This window comes from Protobothrops mucrosquamatus, unplaced genomic scaffold, assembly GCF_001527695.2.
Source record: "Protobothrops mucrosquamatus isolate PMUCROS unplaced genomic scaffold, P.Mucros_1.0 scaffold_154, whole genome shotgun sequence".
Lineage (NCBI taxonomy): Eukaryota > Metazoa > Chordata > Lepidosauria > Squamata > Viperidae > Protobothrops > Protobothrops mucrosquamatus.
In genome coordinates, this window is record NW_015386230.1 from 1,887,047 (window position 1) to 1,911,319 (window position 24,273).

General features: G+C 35.8%; 1 protein-coding gene across 1 annotated transcript in view; it reads left to right on the forward strand.

Annotated features, from left to right (window-relative positions):
* EML1 (EMAP like 1) overlaps nucleotides 1-17,629 on the forward strand; it is a 55,529-nt gene extending 37,900 nt beyond the window's left edge. Inside the window, exons 9-22 of the mRNA XM_015820354.1 lie at nucleotides 1,731-1,841; nucleotides 2,677-2,772; nucleotides 3,440-3,574; nucleotides 4,634-4,733; nucleotides 6,192-6,346; nucleotides 7,314-7,439; nucleotides 8,137-8,268; nucleotides 11,012-11,079; nucleotides 11,476-11,564; nucleotides 13,206-13,303; nucleotides 14,235-14,322; nucleotides 14,492-14,587; nucleotides 15,300-15,430; nucleotides 16,669-17,629. Of these exons, the coding sequence (XP_015675840.1) occupies nucleotides 1,731-1,841; nucleotides 2,677-2,772; nucleotides 3,440-3,574; nucleotides 4,634-4,733; nucleotides 6,192-6,346; nucleotides 7,314-7,439; nucleotides 8,137-8,268; nucleotides 11,012-11,079; nucleotides 11,476-11,564; nucleotides 13,206-13,303; nucleotides 14,235-14,322; nucleotides 14,492-14,587; nucleotides 15,300-15,430; nucleotides 16,669-16,794 (1,551 nt within the window). The 3' untranslated portion in view covers nucleotides 16,795-17,629. The remainder of the gene's footprint in view (nucleotides 1-1,730; nucleotides 1,842-2,676; nucleotides 2,773-3,439; nucleotides 3,575-4,633; nucleotides 4,734-6,191; nucleotides 6,347-7,313; nucleotides 7,440-8,136; nucleotides 8,269-11,011; nucleotides 11,080-11,475; nucleotides 11,565-13,205; nucleotides 13,304-14,234; nucleotides 14,323-14,491; nucleotides 14,588-15,299; nucleotides 15,431-16,668) is intronic.
* The last annotated feature ends 6,644 nt before the right edge of the window (nucleotides 17,630-24,273 follow it).

Consider the following 24,273-nt stretch of genomic DNA (forward strand, 5'->3'; position numbering starts at 1 on the left):
CGGTCTTGGAAGGGTTGAGTCTGAGTCTGTTCCTCCCCATCCAGACCCGTACGGCCTCCAGGCAACGGGCCATCACGTCAAGGGCATCGTTGGGGTGACCTGGGGTGGAGATGTACAACTGAGTATCATCAGCGTACTGATGGAACTCCACCCCAAAGCCCCGAATGATCTCTCCCAGCGGCTTCACATAAATATTGAATATAATATAAGCCCTACCCCAAAAATAAGCCTTAGTTTTGGGGCGAGGCACACGCCTAAAATTCAAGCTGGGGTGGGGGGTGGATCTGCCCCATGTACCCAGCACCCGCTTACCAAGCCTCCAATGAATCGACACCTGCCTCTCCTTGCCAGCCCACTTCTTCTGCGGCATCCTCTTGCTCTACACAAAAACAGGGAAAATAAAGTTGTAAACACTGCCTCCATTTTTTGACTACATGTATCTATTTGACTGTTTTGCAAAAAAAATTGAGTTGTTATTACGAAGAAAAAGTGCAAAACATCAAGATATCATTGTTCTGGCATATAAATTTCTATTAAAAGTATGGTGGTATGGATGATGGTATGGAACCATAGCTTTTAGCCAGGTGCTTTCATTGCAAGTAAATCACAGCATAGATTTATTTGAACTCCCTGTTCAGGAGAGACGGGGTGGCTCAGTGGCTTAATGACACTGGAGATGGCCTCAACTCCAGTGTTTCGAGCTCCAGCACTGATTGTCAGGGTGAGCTCCTGTCACTTGTTTCAGGTTCTGTCTACCTAACAGTTTGAAAGCATATTTTGTGCAAGTGGACAGATAGTACCACTTTCGTTGGGAGACGAGCTGGTGCTCTGTGCAGGCAGACAGCTTCCTGATGGCTTTGAATCTACCTGGTTGTGGTTCCCATTTACAAGACAGCTCAGGGAAAGGAGGGGGCCTTTGGTGACGCTGCAGGGATAACTGCTCATCTTTCTCTTTGTTACGAAGCCAGCTCACTCTCATGTAGTGCACCTTGGGAAGCCCATCAGCATTTCCTATAACAGGGTTAGTAACTTGGCAAGCCAAACTAATACTCAGCACTAGCATTGTGGTCCCCTGGCTACTGTAACAGTATATTAACAACAACAACCACAACAACTGGTCAGGAGATGGGTTAAGACAAGAGTTCAAAACATATTGTTTATATAAGCAGGTAGAATTAACCCAGGAATTTTTTAAAACAGGGATTGACTGAAATATTGACTGTGTTGGTGAATAAGGTTGTCTGTGAAATTTACTGGGACCTTAATGTACAGAGAATAGAAAGAAGAATGAAGGAAGAATTTCTACCAAAGGGGAAATGGACTGCTTCCAAATTGGGCAGAGCAAATCATACAGTGGACCTTTTGCCGTGTGGCATAGCTTATATGCCAACAAGATCAGTGCTGTTCTACATGGGCAGGTGTCCTAAAACGTTTAGCAGCAATATGCCCATAGTTAATTATTGTATCCTCAAACTTTGGCATAGAGTGGACTGTTGTTCAAAATAGCTGTCGTTTGCCTTGAGCTGAGTTGATGACTTCAAACAGAATAATGTCTTTTGTTAAAATATTCAAGTAACAAATTGCTGTTATAATTTGATCATAGATAATAGAACCTCTTATTTTCTTACTTACGTTTCTGCAAACTGAAAATGTTCAGGATGTTGAGAATTGTTTATGTTCTGAACTCTGCCCTTAAAGCATCTTCTATTTTTGTTCGCTCACTTTCACAGCAATTACTGCCTCATGTCCGCATTTGGGATTCTGTTACTTTGAATACACTACATGTAATTGGCATGGGATTCTTTGATCGAGCTGTTACATGCATTGCATTTTCGAAGTCGGTGAGTAATATCTAATGTATATTTAATATGCTTTGTAAGCTTCTCAGGGCCAATTGTAAATTTTTTAAAATTTAAGACTGCAGGATGTCTATGGAAATTTTCAGTCATCCAGGTCATAGTTGTCTCAAAGGTGATTTTTTAAAAAGGCAACTGGACTATTTTTTCTTTAAGACTGCTAGAATTTTTTTCTTTGTAACCAAATGCATTTTTGGGAACTTGACTTCAGAGTTGGTTGTATAGATTTTACCTATGGATGGTATATAATATGATTTGTTTCAAGAGATTCTCTCTGAAAAATATGAATTAGTTTTGTTTGAGTGCACTCTTTACTTAATAAAGGAAGGAAGTTGTAAGTATAAGAACACAGTTTTCAAATATATTTATAGGTATAAATGTTGTTACATAATATTGCTAAATAGCTGTCTTTATATTTTTCACATTTCTTTACTTTTATATTAAGTAAGGGATAATCTCCTTTTTGAATAAGAGAAACATTTAGATTTAGAACCCTGCTCAACTGGAAGACAATCTGTAGAATTAGCTGAATGCAGAAAGAGAAGGAGATTATTTTATTTATCTTAGAATTCATACAGTTTACGTTTCACATTAAAAACAGTTGCAGTTTCTTCACTGATAACTGACTGCAAATACATCGTTGTTTAAGCTATATGGTCTCAACATTCTCAAGATGGGTTGGTTCTTACACCATTTTTTCAGACAAAGTATTTGTAATATCTTAAGTACAAAACTAGCCGGAAGATGAGTGCTATTAATCACTTGGTTTTGAAATAGCAAGCAACTGAAGTATGATGGAGTACTTCATGTTTTATTTCAGAATGGAGGCAGTAACTTGTGCTCTGTGGATGACTCCAATGACCATGTGCTTTCAGTATGGGACTGGCAGAGGGAAGAAAAAATTGCAGAGGTCAAGGTATTTTGCATTTGTGTGTTGCTTGAAATGAGCAGGAATTTTTTTTTGTGGTCAAAAAATATCTATAATATTTCATCTTCATCCCATCATCTTGTTGATGTTGATGTGACCACTGGTCTTGCTGTTAAATCCTTTTCCTGTTGAAATGTATCCTTCATTATACCTGAATGCTATGGGAGAAAATATCCTGCCTCTTCTGTACATCTGTAATAAGGTTTTCTTATTAGTAGACGAAATCATAAGAAACTTGTTTTGTATGGATAAAGTGGAAATTAAGAAAACTGCATTATTCATAGCTCTCATTTCTAAATTGTGCCAAGACCTTCTGGCACTATATAAGGTGCAGATTTATCTTTTTTGGTGTAAAATCCACACTTGCAACAATCCAGTAACTTGAGATTCATGTATGAGAAATCATTATAAATCTTTAAACAATCTTTACTCATTTGTACATGTAAGTAGACTGCATGAGTAAAAGTTATGTTCTTTTAAGAGAAGAGACATTTTCCAAACCTTTACATGCAGTATTTTGAGTTTATCTATTTGTTTTAATTTAAATAAGAAAGTCACAGTGCACTAATATGTTATCAAACAAGGAGTTCTTAGAACTTAATATTAAAATTATTGCTTTTGTTTGCAAATATAAAATATTTCTTCTTCTTCTTAGTGCTCTAATGAAGCAGTATTTGCAGCTGATTTTCACCCTACAGACACTAATATAATAGTTACATGTGGAAAATCTCATCTTTATTTTTGGACGATTGAAGGGAATTCTCTTATCAAAAAGCAGGGATTATTTGAGGTACAAATGTTTGTGTTCTTGTTTATTTTTTTCCTTGCAGCCAGAGGATCATTAAGGGAATGTTAATATTCTGTTTCCCAGTTTTGCTTTGCTGTCGTGCTGTTTCTTTAGAAACCAGAACACAGTGCTTTAATGATACATGACATCATAAACAGCAGAATTAATTTCTTTATTTCTTTTGTACCCTGAACTATTCCCTAGCAACCTTCATCTTACTGTATGATTTCATTTTTTTCTTTTAAATCCCAACAAAATGATTTTCCTCATTAGAAACCATGAAATCAGTAATTTAATTATTTTGAACTATTAAGTATTAACTATCAACTTAACCATAATTAAGTGAAGTCTGTTTCATTATAGTGAAATTAAAACTAGAGTTACCTATGTAGCTAAAAATAATTTAAAAGAGTGAATCAAAAATTTACTGTATTATTAAAATCATGGCTATTTGGTGATTGCACTATTAAGATATTGTTTTTGCTACTATTGATCACTTTCTTATTTTAGTAATCTTTCTGTGCTTAATAGAATCCCATTATGCACATTGTCGTGCTATTTCTTTATTATTTCTTTTCTCTTTTGCTTGATAAATCTTAAAGTTGAGGTTTCCCTCTCTCTCTCTATTTCCTTGCCATTTTCCTGAATCAATATTTGGCATCATCTACTAAATAAATGGTTTTGTTTTATCATACTTGTTCTTACACTTTTTTGTCAAATTTATATCACCACCTACCTTTCAAGCATCTTAGCTGATAGACAGTAGCTCTTGATACTACTTTTAGAAGCAACAAGTCAAGACCAAGGGAGAGAAAGCATATATACAATATAGGCTATTCACATAATTGATTAAATACATATACAGTTGTTCTACAACATTAAGATTGTAATATAACTTTCTCACTTTTAAACTCTGAACACAAGGCATTGTTCTTATGTTTTTTCTCCACTAGGGAGAAAAGCAGTGTTTTTTTAATAGTTAATATGTTGATAACTGAACAAAATATATGAAATATATAATAAAGGTACAGTTGCTCAGTAATGTTCTATTTTATCCTGTAGAAACAAGAAAAGCCAAAGTTTGTCCTATGTGTGACATTTTCTGAAAATGGTGATACAATCACAGGAGATTCAAGTGGGAATATCTTAGTATGGGGAAAGGGTAAGAAAAGAATGAACTTGCATAATAGTAAATGACTATTTACTGTATACAGAAGAAAAAAAATCTCTTTAGACACACATACACACACACACACACACAAATAGAAAGTAAGATTTTTGAGACATATTTTAATACAATTTTTATGCAAAAATGATATTTTCAAAATACTAGATTTCAACAGAGTACTTTCAGCTGTTTTCATAGTGCATCGACAACTTCTAGCCCTGGGTTGCTGGCCCAATCACATTGTTCTTGATGTGTAAAAGGACACAACTCTTGAAATCCCTTTCTCTCCAATCTCTTTGCTTTGAAGATGGGTGGTGGTGGTCAGAATTGTCCAATTTCTATAGGCAATCTTTCCTTAGCTTGACACTCTCCCCCACCCCCAAGAGCAAAAAAAGTGAAGAGAAAGAGTTTTCCAAAGAGGAAACGGTTTGCTCTTCTACACATCAAAAGCAGTTGCAATTGCACCAGCAGTAGGATGGGTCAGGAATTTGCCTATACAAATTGCTTGCTTCTCCCCCACTTGCAAAACAGAGAAATGGAAAGAAAAGATTTCAAGAGAATACTATAAGCTGTTTCTATAGTACGTCTGTGGCCAGCATGATTGGATTGTTTTCAAGATGTGGTAGAGCAAACAGCTTACTTTTCTACAATCCATTTCTCTCCAAACTCTTATCTCCACAATGGGGGAAGAAAGAAAAAAACCACAGGTCAGGAACAAGGCAAACACATATTGTCTGCAGTGGTGATCACATGGATGTGGGATGCTGTGAGATTGTAAATGGGCTGTAAATTTATTCAAATGGTCCATCCAATGATATTGAACTGGTGCAGTAGTTAGAATAACCACAACTAGGAGTTCGATCCTGACCGGCTCAAGGTTGACTCAGCCTTTCATTCTTCCGAGGTGGGTAAAAAGAGGACCCAGATTGTTGGGGGCAATATGCTGACATTTGTAAGCCACTCAGAGAATGCTGTAAAGCATTATGGAGTGGTATATAAGTCTTAAGTGCTATTGCTATTGCACAGGATAGGCACTCAGGGTCCACTCCTTTAGGGACTCTTAAGTGCAAGGCACAAACAGTTGAGTCTTCTCTATTGCTGTCCATTTCTTTGGAATAGCCTATTATCTGAAATTAGACTCCCCCAACTCTGTTTTGTTTTATGTAATCATGAAAATCTGCTTTTTTTTTTTTATTGAAAATTTTTAAAATTTTAAATGAAAATCTGCTTTTTAAAGAAAGTCCTAAGAGGAGATCTAGGATAAGTTAGAAATCCAACCTTGTTTTATAGTTTACTTATTGTTTTTTTCTTTTCAAAACTTTAACATTTCTTTAGAGTTCCTGACCAGAAAGAAATTATAGTGGCCACTGTATTTCCTTTAGCAAGGGAAAAACTAAATAAATAATCCAATAAAACATTATTTTTAGTGAGCTTCTGTCCTCTTCTTTCCAGGTACCAACAGAATAAGCACTGCAATTCAAGGAGCTCATGAAGGGGGCATATTTGCCCTTTGTATGTTACGAGATGGCACCCTTGTGTCTGGAGGTGGAAAAGACAGGAAGTTGATATCTTGGAATGGGAATTATCAGAAAATTCATAAAACTGAGGTAATGACTCCAGGCTTTAAAACTAACATTTTTGTTTTAAAGAACGTTCATTGTTTTACCATTTGATGCCTGAAAAGGCACTTTCCCTTATTTCTTCTAAAAAATATTACTGTGATTTTTATTACGAATATATGTATTCTAAGTACATATATGTACTCTAAGTACATATATTGATAAGTACATATATTGATAAGTACATATATTGATAAGTACATATATTGATAAGTACATATATTGATAACTAAGTACATATATTGATAAGTACATATATTGATAACTTTGGATAAATCACATAATTCACAGGCCATATCTTTTGATATTATCCTACAAATTTGCCCTACTTTTTTTTGTTCTTTGAAAAAAGCTGTGAATAAGCTGTATTTTTAGCGGCACTTTTGTCCTTGTATCCAAAGAAGTGCCTATTTTGCCGTTGCATCCTAGAATTATTGAATTAAGAGACTATAGAATACATAACTTTCTAACCAATTATCTTCTTCATTTGTGAGGGAATGCTCATCATAGTTCCATAGACCCATGGACCACTTACCAACTCTCTGTATAGATCTTTGAAGTGGGTGAATAAAATGCAGTCTGGAGAAATAGATGGTTTGTTTTGTAAAATATAAAAATTATGCATATATTACATTTTCTTATGGGTCAGTTTTGTCATAACTACTTTGAATTGTAACTGAGAGTGGCTACAAATCTAACCATTTCCTCTGTGTTCCTGGAATCCTTAAAAATACTTTATTTCAAACAAAAAAATGCTCTTCTCAACTTCATTTTTTTCTGCTTCTAACTAACAAAAGTTACTTCTGTCTTGCTTGCCAAAAGAAATAACTGATTCAGCTGAATAAATATCTTACCCACCCCACTCATATCTTTATATAAACACGGTAGGACTGTATACTTGAAAAATAATTATATACGCACTTAGTTTAATTATTTCAATTTTTTTCTAAAACAGATTCAGGAGCAGTTTGGTCCTATAAGAACAATAGCAGAAGGAAAAGGTGACATTATTTTGATAGGAACCACTCGAAACTTTGTGCTGCAAGGTTCTTTGTCAGGAGACTTTTCTCCCATTACCCAGGTAGTTATTCTTTTTTTAGTACACTCTTTCCCTAAGACCCATGTTTTTGAAAACATGTAACATTAAATTTATTACTTTTTAGAAAAATGCTGCATGATAAACCTGAACAAACTATTCTTGCAGATGAGTTGAGAATTTGCTAAATAAGTAATAATTTTATAGAAAGTCAATCTAACCCCAATTTACAGTTTTACAGGCAGGGAACAGACTAGATTTTTAAAGCTGTTGTTCTCTAGTATTACCAATAAGAGGACCAGATGTGGAATTATCTACACTTCATTTAAAGACAATAATCCTGGATTATTAAACACAGTATGCCTAAGCCTTCCTTTATACAAATCAGTAAATTAATTATGCATAAATAAATTAGCATGATATTTGAACCTTGAAATTATGGATTACTGCATTCAGACAAGCCAGGATTATTTCTTTTTACACAAACAAATAAACTAATTATACACGGCTAAATTAGCGTTATATTTAAATGTTGAGTTCAGATATAACCTTTGGCCCAGATATAATCTAAGAAGTTTGTGCCTGGATTGTATACTAGCTTGCATATGTGTGTAAAACCAAGTGAAACATAATATGCACTATCAAAGACCTTATTCATGTTGTGTATTGATATTATTTCTGGCTTATGACGCTATGCAAACTATTGTTCATTTACCAAAGAAATGTTTCTGTGTTAATTCAGGGCCATACTGATGAGCTTTGGGGACTAGCAGCTCATCTCACCAAACCTCAGTTTTTTACATGCGGGCAAGACAAACACATTATGCTCTGGGATTCGATCAGTCATCGTCCAATCTGGAACAAAACTATAGAGGTATTTTTTTTTTAAAAAAAAGGAGTTAAAATATAATTTTTCTTTTATAACAAATTATTAAGCGAGGAATTGGGAAATTTTTAGAACTAAGAACTGTATCCACTCTGAACAAGCATATCAAGGGAGAATCACTACTTGACGTAGGCAAGAACAGAATAATTGCTATTATGTATTTCGCTGTGTCTTCTCTTGGATATACGCACGGCATTCATCCCAATATTGATTCATCTCCATATACATTCACATATCCACCGACTCTTACATTCACCTCCAGAATCACTTTCTCATATACATAACGTATATCCTGTACATTCCCATTCACACACCTGATTCACTTACATAATATCAAAGCTTCCAATTCATACCATTCTTTCCATGTTGCTTATGAGAAATTGAGCCATTTTTCATCGTGTAATATTGAAGGATTTCCAGGTATCCACTGTCTGAATGAGAGAAGAATCCCCCTCTCCCATTTCCCTCTACTGGAGACTTTAGCAAGGAGAATGATAAACCTTGCATGGTGGTGCACTCTCAGAGAGATGGTTTACAGTTAGAAAGATTTGACAGAAATGGTTCATTCAGTTTTTCCATATAATAATGACTTCTAATCAATTTGGATAGTCTTGTTAGATGTCCTTGTAGAGCATAAGGCCAACACCGTATGGACAACTATCATATAACATGCTGACATAACAAGTTTTTATTTCAAGAATGGTATGCTTCAACTTAAAAGACTCTTAACATTTGAAATATCATCCACAGCAATATTGTACAGGCATTCATCCAAGCTTCATATACTTCCTGAGTGTTGTTCACTTTTGAAGCTCCTATTCAGTCAGCTAACTGTAAAAATCAGTTTAACAAATCTCAGTTTATTGTACTTTGAGTGCTGAAAAAAATGTTGAGTATTCATAGTTTAGTGCTTGACTAATAATTAGGTAACTATAATCTTTGGTAGATTTGTTTATTTATTTGTATCCTGCCTTTATTATTTTTACAAGTAACTGGTGAACACATCCATTACACTTCCTCCACTTATTTTCCCCACAACAACAACCCTGTGAGGTGGGTTGGGCTGAGAGAGAGAGAGAGAGTGACTGGCCCAAAGTCTCCCAGCTGACTTTCATAGCTAAGACTCAATCACAATCTCCTGCTTTCTAACCTGGTGCCTATAGTGAATTTATATACATAAAAAAAGAAACAAAACATAGTATGTCTATGTTCACCATTCTAGTCAGGCAGCAAACTAATGCCACCATGGTGATTAGTAGTCTATCTGTATTATTTATACATGCTCAATTTTTGAGTTTTTTTTCTATTTAGCTTATTTGCATAAAATAAAATGTATTTTGGATGCAATATTTGTTTATAAAAATTATAAGGCTGCCCAATTTACTCTCAGGGAGTCCAGGTGATTTACAAAGATAAAAACTCAATATAAAAACAATAAAAAGCAATACCTGCCCCCCCATCCTCCAGTAAGGTGAGATACAACCAAAAGTCAATATAGAGCAAAACTACATGAATTTGAACTTTTAGTTATAAATTATGGTCTAACGGGTCCCCAGGTAAAAGTTTCCTATTTTTTATTTTTATTGTATTTTATTTATTTGATTGGATGTAATGCAATCTATGGTTATTTTTTCATTATTTTTGGTATAGTTTCATTGTGTGATTTTATTTGGCAAACTTCTCTTTATAGCAATGGACAGGAATCTTTCCAAGAAGATCCAATCAATCCCTTATTCAGCTTGCTTTGTACTTCATTCCACTGAATGATTTTCATGTTACATTATAGGGTAAAGGACAAATGATTCTGGCTTAGATGTCATTTTGTGTAGATACAGAGCTTGCTCTGAGGCAGGTCATGTTTCTTACATGGTCTATCTCATAAGGGTGACAGGAGATCACCAGGGCATGAGCCTCTTGATTCAGGAATGGGCACAACTGGCATACATTATGATGCTGTGCAAAGGCCCTCCTAGCTCTTACTGCTACCTACTCTTTGAACAGGAGTTAAGTCCAGGAGGACACCCAGATTTCACAGATTTCCTTCTTCCAGCTCCTTTAACAGCTTCCAGGCACATATGGTTCCAATTTTCTCTCCCAAGTGGGCTCAAGGATTTATTTGATTTTGGCAAGTTCTTTTGATACAAATATTCAGTTTTGGAATCCTAGCATCTCCATTTAGCCTTCATCTCAATATATTGGCCTTAATATCCTTTTAAAACATGCATAATTCTGTTACATGAACACTTACAGAAGTCTCATATTGAAAAAAATGATTTCACATTATTAGTCAAGTTCTTTATCCTATGTATTAATGACTTAATATCTTAGGAACTTTATTCATACTGTTGGTGATAGCTAAAATTTATTACATATATTTCTCTGAGAGTATGCTGTATCTATCTGTATAATCTTATTTTCAATGCCACAGTTCAATATGAATATTTAAATTATGTTTCAAACTTTGCACCACAAAATTAATTTTTATGGCTTTGAGGCACTTCGTTCTGGAAAATGTAGAATAATCCATTTCCTCTCTGGCTCAGGTTGTCTTCCTTTCCCTTTCCCTAGTGACATGCCAAGCAAACTGAAATAACACTTGAGAAGATTTATTTAAAACATACCGTGTAAAGAATGGGAGAGCATAGGCTGTTTTTGTAACTATTTGCTTTATATATAAATGTTTGAATGGCTGTAATCATTGAACAAATATAATTCTTTTGGAACATTGTAGGATGCAGCACAGTCTGCTGGTTTTCATCCTTCAGGGTCTGTAGTTGCAGTAGGAACGCTAACTGGAAGGTAAGTCTTAAACATTTTGCCTCAGGTAATGGATTTCCATAGTTATTAAATATTAGGCTACTTTTTGTGGTTTAAGCCATGGATACTTTTGGCATTAAAAACGGGATCCATATCACAAATAAATAGCCACTAGGGTTGAAACAAAGCTCTTCCCTGTTTCAGTTTGTTTATTTATTTACAAATTTTAATCTTAATGTTTTAGTTTTTATGCTAAAATTATATCTGTCATCCTTTTAATGTTTAGAGTAATAGTTTACATCGCTTGTAAACCAAAAGGATTAAGGGATACCAACACATACTTTTTATGTGGAGGATACAAAGTTGGTAGAGGCTAGCTTTGATCTGATTCAACAGCTTTCATATGAAATAACTTTTCCTCTTAATGTTTTTTAACAGGTGGTTTGTGTTTGATACTGAAACAAAGGATTTGGTCACTGTACATACAGATGGAAATGAACAGCTGTCCACAATGCGTTACTCACCAGGTTTGAAGTTGTTTAGTTTGGCATCATTTGATCAGTTGGTTAATCAAAAAAGAATTTCCCTAACATATTTATTAATCTCCATAAATAACAGTTTTGCAATTCTTGCTTCTGCTGCTCAGAATCTCTGTAAATAAAATAGTGAATAGTGAATATGATTTGATTTGTTTAATCAGAATAACATTTCAACTGAATCTGAAATTTCTTATTTTTTTCATCAATTGCAAATTCATATCATTTCCTTTTGGCATAATGAAGCTACCATGACTTGGCATTTCAGTCAGTTCTTTTGATTTAGGTGTTTCTGGATTAAGATCTTGCACAATGTTACTAGAATCCCTTTGAAAATAGTAGAATAATGAAGTGTTGTGTCAAAAATCCATATGCATCAAGTTTGTCCTAACCTAAGATGAACATTATGCTAACATTTTCTGGAGGTGGAGCTGAGAAGCTTGATGTGACATCAAATATGGTTATAAGAAGCAGACTTAACGGGGAACCCAGAGTGGGATGGGCCCACTGAGTGGCTTGTTTGATTGCTTGTTGTCACCAGGAGAGGTGGGGGAGGTTATTGTTTTTACTCTTTGTAGTATTGGGTTTTTATTTTTTTGTAAGCTGCCTAGAGTCACTGAAAGTGAGTGGGCGGCCATATAAATTATCTAAATAAATAAATAAAAGTAAACAAATAAGCTAATATGATAGAATTTAACCACATAGTTACAATTCCCTTCTTTCTTATAGTAATGGGAAGCTTGGTCAGGGCACATCTTAATTACTTTGGGGATCCAGAGTATCCAATTGTTGCTGTGACTATGTTTTTTGCCCATTTGTCACTGGTAGACCATGCTAAAAGCTTACTTTTTATGTTGCCTCAGTGCAATGGACTTGTGCGTTCTTCCCTTGTGATTCAAACCACAAAGTGTTGCTCATTTCAAGTCACATTGATCTGAATGAAATATAAGTAACCAATTAATTAATTTTATATAGCTGTCCAGCTCACCAAAAGTGATTATGAGCAGCAAACAAGGATCAATAAAAACAATAAATAAATAAAAACAAAAATATACAATATAAAAAATCTTATTAATAAATATAACAGCAAAAATATTGCCCCTCAAGCAGCCAAGCAAGTCTTAAGTTTTCTAATATCTTACGGTTTTTATGATTGAATAAAAACTCTCAGTGAAATATATGCTATTATTATATTATAATCCTAGTAATTAATAAAACCTGAAATTGTATTATGGTGGCCCCTCAATTCAATTCCTTGAACAAAAGAAAACACGAATAATAAAATTAAACAAATGTATGATAAAAATCAGCTAAGAATTCATTTTTAAAAAGCAGTCATCACAGTTTAACTCCATACGCCACAAGTCTAAAAGCCTTTGGAAATGCTTTAAGGAGAGAATATGACAAAGTATCATTGAAATGATTTATATCAATTAATAAACTTAAGATGTCTTCATTCCCTGAAATAGGGCCTCAGATTTAAACTAAAACATGGATTCATGTAGGAGAAAGGGATTTTGTCAGTGCCTGAGTATATGTAATCTCACTTCCAGATATCTTTTAAAGTTCTTGCTCAAATTGCATCTCTGCCTTCATCAGTGTGATTATAGTTTTATTGTTTTTGTTCTGCAGATGGCAACTTCTTGGCAATAGGTTCTCATGACAATTGCATTTATATATACAGTGTTAGTGACAATGGAAGAAAATACAGTAGAATTGGCAAATGTTCAGTAAGTCAAAATCTTATTACATTCTTAGGCATACAGTCTTATTTTTTGTATTTATTTAATATTCCCAGTTGATTTATTTAATGTCTTCAAAGTTTAGGAATAACAAAAATATTTGAAAATATTTAATTCTATTGAAAAATTAGTTATATTTAAATGATTAAATATTCTATGTAATGGTGCCTACCTTGGACAACAGTATTCCTCCTCTAAAGTGTGCATGGCCCCAACTTTGTTGGCCATTCAGAAGGTCTAAAAACATGGCTGTTCCTCAAGCTTTAGGACTAAGATGTTAGTGATGTCCTGCACTGACTGATGAGTTGAATAGAGGGAATTTTTTGACATATTTTTTATTTGCATTGCTTCCAGGTAGACAGTAACAATAATTAGGGGTTCAAAAACAAAAAAGTAAATAGATGAGAATTCGTTGCACTTATGAACCAGTAATTAAAATCATTTTGATACTGGAGAATGAGTTACTGATTTCTCATTCAAATTATATAGTCAGGATTACCATAAAATAAATGTACAAGGCAAATATAAGTTTTTAAGGTCAAAGTATAATGGTATGTGAGAAAGACATTGGGAGACTGGACAAAAAGATGCTTCCAAGAGAATGGTCAGCTAAGAAACAGTTTAGAGTATAGTTGAATAGTAGGACAAAAGTCTCGGAAGACACCCTCCCTAGTTTTTTGGGCTGTAAAAGAGATGAGGGGGAGAGAAAAAATGTACTTTCAAGCTTGCAAGATTCTGTCAATGTAGCGTTACAAGTAGTATTAGCTCATCTGGTCATGTTTCCTATTTGATTTGCCCCATGAGGCCGAGTATCTCTTTGTTCTTTTGATTTTTCACAGCTTTTTATATGTAGTAGTAGTACAATTATATTGAAGAATGTTATGCTGTTGGAATTAATATAATGCATCTCTCTTCATAGGGTCATTCCAGTTTCATTACTCACTTGGATTGGTCTGCTAACTCTCAGTATCTTGTGTCTAATTCAGGGGACTATGAAATCCTATACTGTAAGTAACAAATAATATATTGCCCTTAATACAGAATATGTTCTTTAGTACCAAGATTCCATTACAGAGAAGATTATCTTTGGTCTTTTAGTTTTCAGTTAATTGTTATTCTAAAGCTTTATTATTAATGTTATATCTTTTTTCATTTCCCATTCTTTATTCTTAACAGGGGTTCCTTCAGCTTGTAAGCAAGTAGTAAGTGTTGAAACCACTAGAGATATAGAATGGGCTACTTACACATGTACTCTAGGATTTCATGTTTTTGGTAAGTATATGACTTTAGTACTGCCATCTATAGGCAATATATAATATTTATAACATTGGAGGCATTAGCTTTCATTCACTTCTAGTAACAGGTTAAGGCTCTTTTAATTTTGAGACTCCATATTTTATAGTATGATTTTTTAAATTGATTTGTCCTGGCTAAAGTATTAATACCTGTTTCTATTCCATTTTGTATTCTTCATAGTTATAGGTATATGATAAATTTAATAGCACTACTATTGTTACTACTACATTGTAATCTACATAAATTCAATTTTTCTTTCCTCACAGCAGCATATTTGATCTAGTTTTATACTTTGTGCTAAGCCGTAATGAGCATTACATGGCTCTGTATCGGACCATCTTATGAATCTAGCTATCATTTACAAACCATGGTTTATATTGTATAATTTAAATCTAGCTATTGTCAAATATTGAACAATCCATGGTAGAACCATGATATATTTACACAGCTTGTGTTTTCTAAGGCATGTACCAGTCTAACAAAACACTTTTTTTGTCTTAAACCAGTGCTGTATCTCAGCACACATTTCAGTCTCTGTTTTCATCTGGGAGATCCATATTCTGATATGCGCCAAGAAATGGGACCTGGATTGTTTGATGCCATGTTTTAAGCAATTCAGAAATGTAATGCGGATAGATTTATAGTTTGGGCAAGAGTTGAATATATAAATTATTATTTCTTGTTTCAGGTGTGTGGCCAGAAGGTTCAGATGGCACAGATATAAATGCTCTTTGTCGCTCACATGAAAGAAATTTATTATCAACTGGTGATGACTTTGGCAAAGTACATCTCTTTTCTTACCCATGTTCACAGTTTAGGGTAAGGCACCAACTATATTAGAGACTATTTATATAAATTGTTTTGATTAAAGCATTCATACCATTTGATTTGAATATTTTGAAGAGGGTATCTCTTATTTGTATTCTATCAACCTTAACATTGTTTCAGTTATTTTAATAATTAGAAAGAGAAACTCAATTATATTTATAATTAGATTTGTTTCTTTCATTGAATTTAATGCAGATTTAGATAATACTTTATGTAACAATTTATATCACAGTCATTCAGTAAATACATTGGTCTATATAAGTTTCCTCATTAACATTTTAAAATAGTATGGAATTATATTAATTAATTTAGATAAAGTTGTTCAAAGAATTATAGAATGATTCATTTAAGAAATTACAAAACAGAAAACATTAGAAGAGTTGCATACCTGAAAGAACTTAATTATTTAATATCTGACTTCTCAAACAAGCTAGGAAATGCATTTACACCAAATAGCAATAGCACTTAGACTTATATACTGCTTCAGAGTTCTTTACAGTACTCTCTAAGCCAGGAGTGTCAATCTGGCAGCCCATGGGCCAGATGGGTCAAGCACAGGCCATGCACAAAGGCAAAAAAAGTTGCAATATGTCACGATACATCACGTGATATGATCGAGTGTGACACCCGTGCTCAAGTCTAAGCGGTTTATAGAGTCAGCATATTGCCCCCAACAATCTGGGTCCTCATTTTATTGACCTCAGAAGGATGGAAGGATGAGTCAACCTTGAACCAGTCAGGATCAAAGGAATTGAACAGTGAGCAGTGAGCAGAGTTAGCCTGCAACGCTGTATTCTAACCACTGCGCCACCACGGCTCATCAATGTTATAGCCATTCTTACAATTTTAAAGATAAAATTGGCTTTATTCTTTTTTTATAGCTTTCAAAATATATCCTAAAATCTCTAAATGAAACTGATATGCTACGGATTATGATGTGCATTATCTTGAAAAGTTAGTGAAGTTATTTTCGATGTGGTATTCACCTCTGTGTTTATTTCCCAGTCTAACTTTCATCCCTGATATTCCCTGGTAGTTGCACATCTAGTCTGATCTTGCTTAGCTTCTGAGCTGAGTCAAGGTCAGATAGATGGTATCATCTGCTGAACAACATGGCATGATTTCTCTCTAGATTGGCCTCTAATTATTAGCTATAACTGATGGTTTCCATTCTCTTTACCAATTCTGACTGTATTACTGAATGTGCCTTTTTTATTTATGTGTTTCAGGCTCCAAGTCATGTGTATGGTGGACATAGCAGTCATGTAACCAATGTAGATTTTCTATATGAAGATACTCATCTCATCTCCACAGGTGGAAAAGATACTAGTATCATGCAATGGCGAATTATTTAGGAGAATCCTTGCATGAAGCTATATGTGCAAACAAGAGCTGGCCTTGCATCAAAGTTCTGTACAAAATGTATATTGAAAATTTAACAGTATGGTTACTCTCTAGCCTAGTCACTGTGATTTTGAAATTTCGAGATTCTTACAAACCTCAGGAAAGTTAAGTCCTTGGCTACTTACCATAATTATTTTGGTTATTCTTAAGCATCACTTCAAAAAACAATTATCATCTCTTTGTTGTATATTATATGAAGAAATTCAAATTTAAAATGAAGTCATGGCTTGAATATTTATGCAATATAAATGAAAAAAAAATCTATTAAATAATCACCAAAAAGCTTATTCTAATATTACATATGGCTGCTTCGCTGTTTTATTGTTTATCAGCTTTGTACTGTCTAACTACGTTGTCAGAATATCAATGATTGCATAGATGATGGTACATCTATTTCTAATAAACAGTGAAGAAAGCAGACAGAAACTTTAGACCAAGATGAGATAAGTAGCCATTAAACCCTGCTGTTCTCTGTTGTTCAGTGGAACCTTCATAGGTTTGCCTCTGAAATGAAATAAAAGGTTCAAACAACATTTTTGGCCAATTTGCTACTAGAGTTATAAATCTTTTAAAAGAGGAAATGTGAAGATTATAACGTTCATTGATTTGCAACTAAAGAATTGATTTCAGTAAGATTAACACTGTTGGATTGTGCTTTGATTTCATTGTCTCTGAAATTATAAGGACTACTATATCTATGCTGCAGAAATCCAGATGAACACCAGATGGCAGCAAGGAGATGAGAGATTTTTTTCCTGCCATGTAGTTCAGGGCTGTCAAACTCGCGACATATCATGACTTTTTTCCCATTGCCAGCAATGGGGTGGGCGTGGTTTTGCTATGATGCATCCGGCCTGCGGGCTGGCAGTTTGACACCCCTGATGTAGTTGAATGGAAGGGAAAAAATGTTTACCCATATGAACTACCACAGTTTTAACTTGAATATAGGAGCAGGAATTACAGCTCCAACTTAAATTGAAAGATAAAAAATTAATGAACATTTGTTACGAATAATGATCTGTCTGATCCCATCTCAGATGTTTGGTTGATAGAGGAAACCATTCTATATGTTGATCAGCATGAATGTTTATATGTGTATAAAATGTTAGAAGTTCATAAGAAATAGTGAAATCATTCAAAGCTTTACTTGTCTTTTGCTTATGGATACTGTATATTTGTATTTTAAGGCCCAGTAGATCATGTATAAAGAGATCTTTTTAAGCTTACTATAAAACAGCAGAGGAAATGGGAAAATAAACATGTGAACCATTAAGAAAAAATTTCTGGTCCCTGGGGCTAATATATTTGCTATGTTTTTAGAGGTGTCAGTGCAGCAGTGTTCAATTCGAGAGGTCTGTGTCCCATTGCAGAGGAAGACTGATGTCAAATCATGTAATGCAACCACTTGGCAAAACATAATGTTTGGGAATGCCCTGCATAATAATGAACAATTTACCCTTTTTTGCTCTTGAGTTTTTCATGGACTGGTATTTATAGCATAAGAAGAGACTAGAAATAGCACAAAATAGCTCATATGCCCTTAAGCTTTGATTGTTTAACTAATTGAAAATTATTGTTTATATTGAGAAATCTATCTAAATATTTGAAATGAACAAAATTATAAGCAGACTCGGAAAAGCTAAATAATAAAGGGCTTTTTTCCTCAAATGGAAAGGAAACATTAAGCTCCAGTTTTTAGAGGCTGGAGTTTTAATAAATTGGAAGCCTTCTAAATTACATTTCCAACATGCTACATTGAAATTGCAGGACACCAGTAAACATCAGTGCACTGTACTAATTAAAATTATACCTTGCAATATGAGTTGAATTTGACATTGAAACTTTTAATACATTATACAAGAGTAGAATTTTCCAAAGCAATCTGAATCTGCATGAACTTTGCATTTGTATTTGTATTTGTAATTATTAGCTTTTATTCAGAGAAGGTGAAATCAGACCATCAGTATTGGATTTCTATATACAAAATTTATTGATAGAATTCATTTGTTGCATTGTATGTCTTAAACACTTTAAATAAATTGCAGTGAATACTACAATATCAGAAAATTTATATTAAAACCTCAGTAAAACCTTTAACATTATATTAAAAACTCAGTAAAACCTTTAACAAAATCAGTACTAGATAAAATAATACTTTAGAAATCAAAACTAGAGAAAAAATCAGAACAATTCTAAAATTAGGAAAATATACAAAAATGCAAAGTTAAACTAAAATAGCTCTAAAAATGTTTTTTTATATACTCCTCATCCTGAAATAGTTTTTAATAAACATTTTTTCAATGCATATTAAAATTATAAGGATGAATATACCCAGAGAAGTTAGTAGGATGTGAACCATGGTTATCACCTCTGAATAACTTTTGCTCTACACCTGAAAGCTCCCTTATCTGGCTCCATCAAATTGATTCAGGATTGTAGGAAGGTTTCCTGGCAAAAAGCATTGACTACTCTTTCTGTGTGTACATGATAAATGACTGTAGCATATTTATTTTGTTTTAATCTAATACTATAAAAGCAAAAGTCTTGTCAGGATGTTTTTCATTTAGGATTGCTCAAGATCAAGCTCATGGTTTGTTAATTTCCATGTAACAGTTTTTCTGTTGGATCAATCTATAGAATCAACATGGTCTACCATACTGTTTCTCACAGTGGCACTGGGTGCCGTCAAGCAAGAACAGAGGAACAGAGGTCTTCCAACTCTGTTGCTTTGCAACTGGTATTCTTTGTAATTAGTAGAAGGGACTACTAATATTTAATAGATTTCTCCAAGTGAGTGGCCATTACCTTGCCTTGTGATGAATTTGAAATCTTAATTATATATTGTCTGAAGAAATGCTTTGTTTGTTCTTGTTTACCTTCTAAAAAGCTTTATTGGATGACCTACTTTTGGGGGAGGAGAAAAATCTCTTGCTATGCACTTTAATCATGCCACAACATTTCTTTGATCCTATGTAGCAGCTACTTAGAAGAGATCCTTCCATTCAGCAAATGGAAACTATTTCTCCACTAACACCAACTGCTACCACATCTTAAAAGAGTCATTCACCTAACATATACAACAATAAACCCATTAAACTGAAGATTATTTACTTCAGAATACACTTTGTTCCCTTTTTCTGCCAAAAGCATCAGTGGATTGTATACATTATGTGTACACACGCTTACCAATTCAGGACATTTTAACTGATAGATCAACCGGACTACACCCATTGAAAATACAAATTCCTGCATCTTAAATGCTTAAAGTATGTAACTACATCTCAGCAAGTAAGCTCCACTACTGCTATTAACAAGTTTGGACTCTATTTTGTTCAATGCAAAGAACAACCTTTACCGATTGGAACTACTGATTTTGAGGTGACTTCAGCTCCAATGGATTCCCAGCTATAGTGTTTGGTTTTGAGGTGAATTATAGACCAACTGGTAAAGCACAGCGGCAGACTGGAGAAAACCACGGTATACACAAAACATTTTGTATTGGTATTAAGAAATAAAACAACGGCGAGAGCCCACGAAAGTTCGTGCACACACATTTAATAGGGTACCCTAAGACTGCATTAATTGCGAGGAAAATAATCAGCGGCGGAGCCCCGACTCCTTTTAAAAGAGCAACCAGCACAGTCCTACAAGACGAAGCGGAAGGGCGCCCGCACCTTGCTTGTACCGACAGGCGCGTGCGCGCTCGCCGGTGTTTGTGTGTGTTGCAGAAACGTTCCGCGTGCGTTCTCCCCTTTGCGCGTGCCTGGATGGGCTTGCCAGGTCCGCGGTGCTCGTGAGAGCTGCAGAAGCGGCAGACAGGCTGGCGGAAGTGTCTCTCGGCAGCAGTGGGCAGCAGAGCCCCGCGGGCTTTGTGCGCCTCCTCCTCCTCCTCCTCCTCCTCCCTCGCCAGCGATTCGTCCCACGCCCACTCTTGCCTCGCCACATCCCGGGAAAACGGCGGGGGGAGATGGCCGGGGCCCTGGACCAGCTGCCAGGCGCCGAGGAGTGGCTCCCCAGCTAGCGCCCTTAGCCAGGGGGGAGGTAAGAAGATGCCACTGCCTGCGAGCCGGAGGAGCCGAGCGAGGCGGCAGAATTGAAGAGCAGATGCAAGAAAGAAGTCGCCAGCGCTCGGCGGGCTTTTCTTCCTCCTCTCGGGCGCTCCTCCATTGAGCATCTGACAGCCAGAGTAGCAGCTGCTGCGGCTTTTGCTGCAGGAGCGTCGCCGAATCCCGGGCCGGGGCGGGGAAACTTCCCGCTGTGCGGTGGGGGGAAAGGCGGCTGGCTAGAAACGGCTGCGCAAAGCTCAGCTGCGGGGAAAATGAGGTGAGTCGGCCGAGCTGAGGCGGGTGCTGGAGCTCTCTTTCTTCTCCTCCTCGGGGAGGAGGGCTGGCGCTTTCACCTGGCAGCGGGCAGGTGCAAGTAACGCTGGTTCTGCCCTTCAGAGGAGTATGCGCGGAGTGGTGTAAGAGCGGGATTCTTGGGTCTGCCTCTAGCAAGGACACGTGTGCATTGCAGTCTCGAATCCTCTTTGCCTCTGGCCTAGAATTTCTAGAGCTCCAGTCTAGGCGGAATTGAGCTTCTGTATCCGCTTCCATGGAGAACATGAATAGAACTGCCAACTCTCTTTTTAATTAGCCATTGCTCCTGTGCTCTTTAATAGCGGGCGGGATCCGCAGCTGTGAGAGACAAAAAAAAAAAAAAATCCTTTGTGGCATCCTCATGGCCAGCGGGGTATGGTGGGGTGACACCTGCATCTTGTGAGTTGCCTTATCTAGTTTATTAAAGTCTCAGTACAGTAAATCTGAAGGCCCTATCAAGTGATGTCATTTGCGGGTGTGACAGGTTCAGGTTCACACCGCTGTCTAGAATTTGTCAAGCATTTGCAGATAGTCAGGCTTCTTTCTCTGTGGTGTGGTGCAAATTTTTACTTAGATTTCTTGGCGATTTCTGCAGATCTGTCTAAATGTTTCTTTTTCTGATCTGTTGCCATCCTGAAAACTTGCATCTGTTGTGAGTTGCATCTGATCACATATACTTTAATGTTCTCAAAACTAAGGTCCTTCATGCACTTAACACATAACCCAGTCCTTTGGAAGATAGGCATTGTTCAGAGTTGGGGCAACAGTGTATTTCCCTTTCAGGTATTTCAGCTTTACTGTGAGTGCACATAGTAGAAATACATTGGCCTCAAAGAATAGCAATACAATCATGGCAGCTGGCATTAAGAGGAATGACGTCCAAGTGGGTGGCAGGCTTGGAGCCTGTCTTAGAAATGTAAACCCTGTCATTTTGTGTAGTTTCTTCCCTTCTTCAGTGAAACAAAGATTATTGGGTCCTTCAGTCTTTCAGCAAATGAAGAGATGGATGCAATGCTTGTGAGTGGTTTAGCATATTATTGGCTATCATGTCCTAAGCTAGTATGACAGATTGCCTGAGTTTGTACTAACAATAATTTAGTATTTTTAAATTAATTTGTTGAACAAATGATAATTACTTCTTTGCATACTGTGTTGTAATCAGGAAGATCATATGTCCTGTTTTGCCTGACAAAAAATAACCACATAGCATGCTTTTAGGTAAACAAGTCAGTGCTAACTATCTAATGTTTTTTTTTCTTGAGCAGCTAACTAGCTATGGCAGTTTTACAACTATTTTGTTGATGGTTCTGTCAGGTGGTGCATTGAGGGGGTACATTAGGTTTCTTTACCAACCCCAGTTTGGAACAGCCCAAATAATATTGACTAGCACTGGTGGAGATGGGATTGCATGAGGATCATAACAAATTAGCTCTCTATTTGAACTTCTTAGTACAACATCTCTCTCCCGCTTCTTCTACCTGTTGTTTTGATTCCTTTCGAAAAATAAATTCCATGTTCTTCCGGGGTGGAGGAGGTACATCACAAACAGCAGAAAAGAGTGGGCTTGTGTAATCCCCACCAAGCTGTTGTTTTGAGCTAATTGCACTAATTGGCCTACAGCAGGTCTGGGCTACAGGAAGCTGTTCCTATCCCATCCTCTCCAGACTGGAAAACATTGCAGGTAAAAGTGGAGGGCAGGTTCAGAGAGATGAATTATGGATTTAGCCATGTGTCAAACCCATCATTAGTTGGATCAATGTTATGATTGATAGATGGTTTCCATCCAACTGATGATACAGTATTAAGAAGCGGGAAGGATAAAGCAGCCTTCCCTACATGGGAAATGAGAGCATCATCTTCTGACTATAAGCCAGAACAGAGGCAGTTAGAATTAACAGTGGGAAAGGCTTTAAAGTTTAGGTTTATGATGGCTCACAGATGGGAGCAAAGCATTAAACTGAGTTGTGGGAAATAGCCCTTTGTGGAGGTAATTAATAAAGAGACTCTCAGTTCTGTATGCATGTGATTTTAGTATTGCTCAAAGCATACGTAAATTGTTTTATCAATCAGCTGTTACATGGGGAGGGGGAGAGAAGGGAACAATGAAAATAGGCTTTTATATTCCAAATAATGATTATGGAATGGTTCATGTGGAGAAAACAGAATATATGCATGGCAACAGAGGCAGGGAAAATGTACTGCTCCCTTCTGTTGCCATGAATGTGGGTGTGCCTTTCCTTCATCGCTGTTGCCATGCATTAACTGACAGTGCTAAGACTCCTTCCTTTATCTCTTAGAAGGTAATTCATTGAAGTCTTGTATCTGTTTCTCTGCATACTGTAGTGCATGTCCTGCATTTTCCTTTGTATTTGAGAATATGTATGGTTTTGAGCTAGGGAAGAGATTTCTTCATTGCATTTTCTCACTTTATGATGTAAAATAAATATGGAGTTTAAGATTTATATACTATATACGTCTTGCAAGACAAATTTAGGTAGATAACATTGATAGCCACCAACCAAGATATAGGTTTCTAGCACTGAACCAAATGATGATTTCTGCTAATCTTCTGATCTTCTCATTCTTCCAATGCTGCTTTCTGAGAATATAAACAGCTACTACATCAATCTGTATACAACCTCCTTATGTTGGGAATATCTTCTTGAACTATGGGGCAGATTGGGTGCAGTGAAAAAACAAGAACAAGCGAACAGGCACCAGTGATATACTGAGCTACCTATATTCTCTACTATTGGAAGCAGTGATACTGCATAGGAAGAGATGGGACTATTAAGAAAAGATGTGCCACTGAGGATTTCTGGTCCAGGGTCTGTAATGAGGTCTGTAATTAAGATCTTAGATATAATGGTGGTGGTCTTTTATTTGCTTATACATGTGATTGTTTCTGGATTTATGTTATTGTTACATTTCTTGCCAATGGCACAACAATCTCTGCATTTCGTTCTTAGGGCATAGAGAATAAATGGCACAGAAGTCCTGATTGTTATTGTTGTTGTTTTGAGAAACTGTTGCTTGTACAAATGAGTGAACTTAGCACTTTCTCCTCCATGT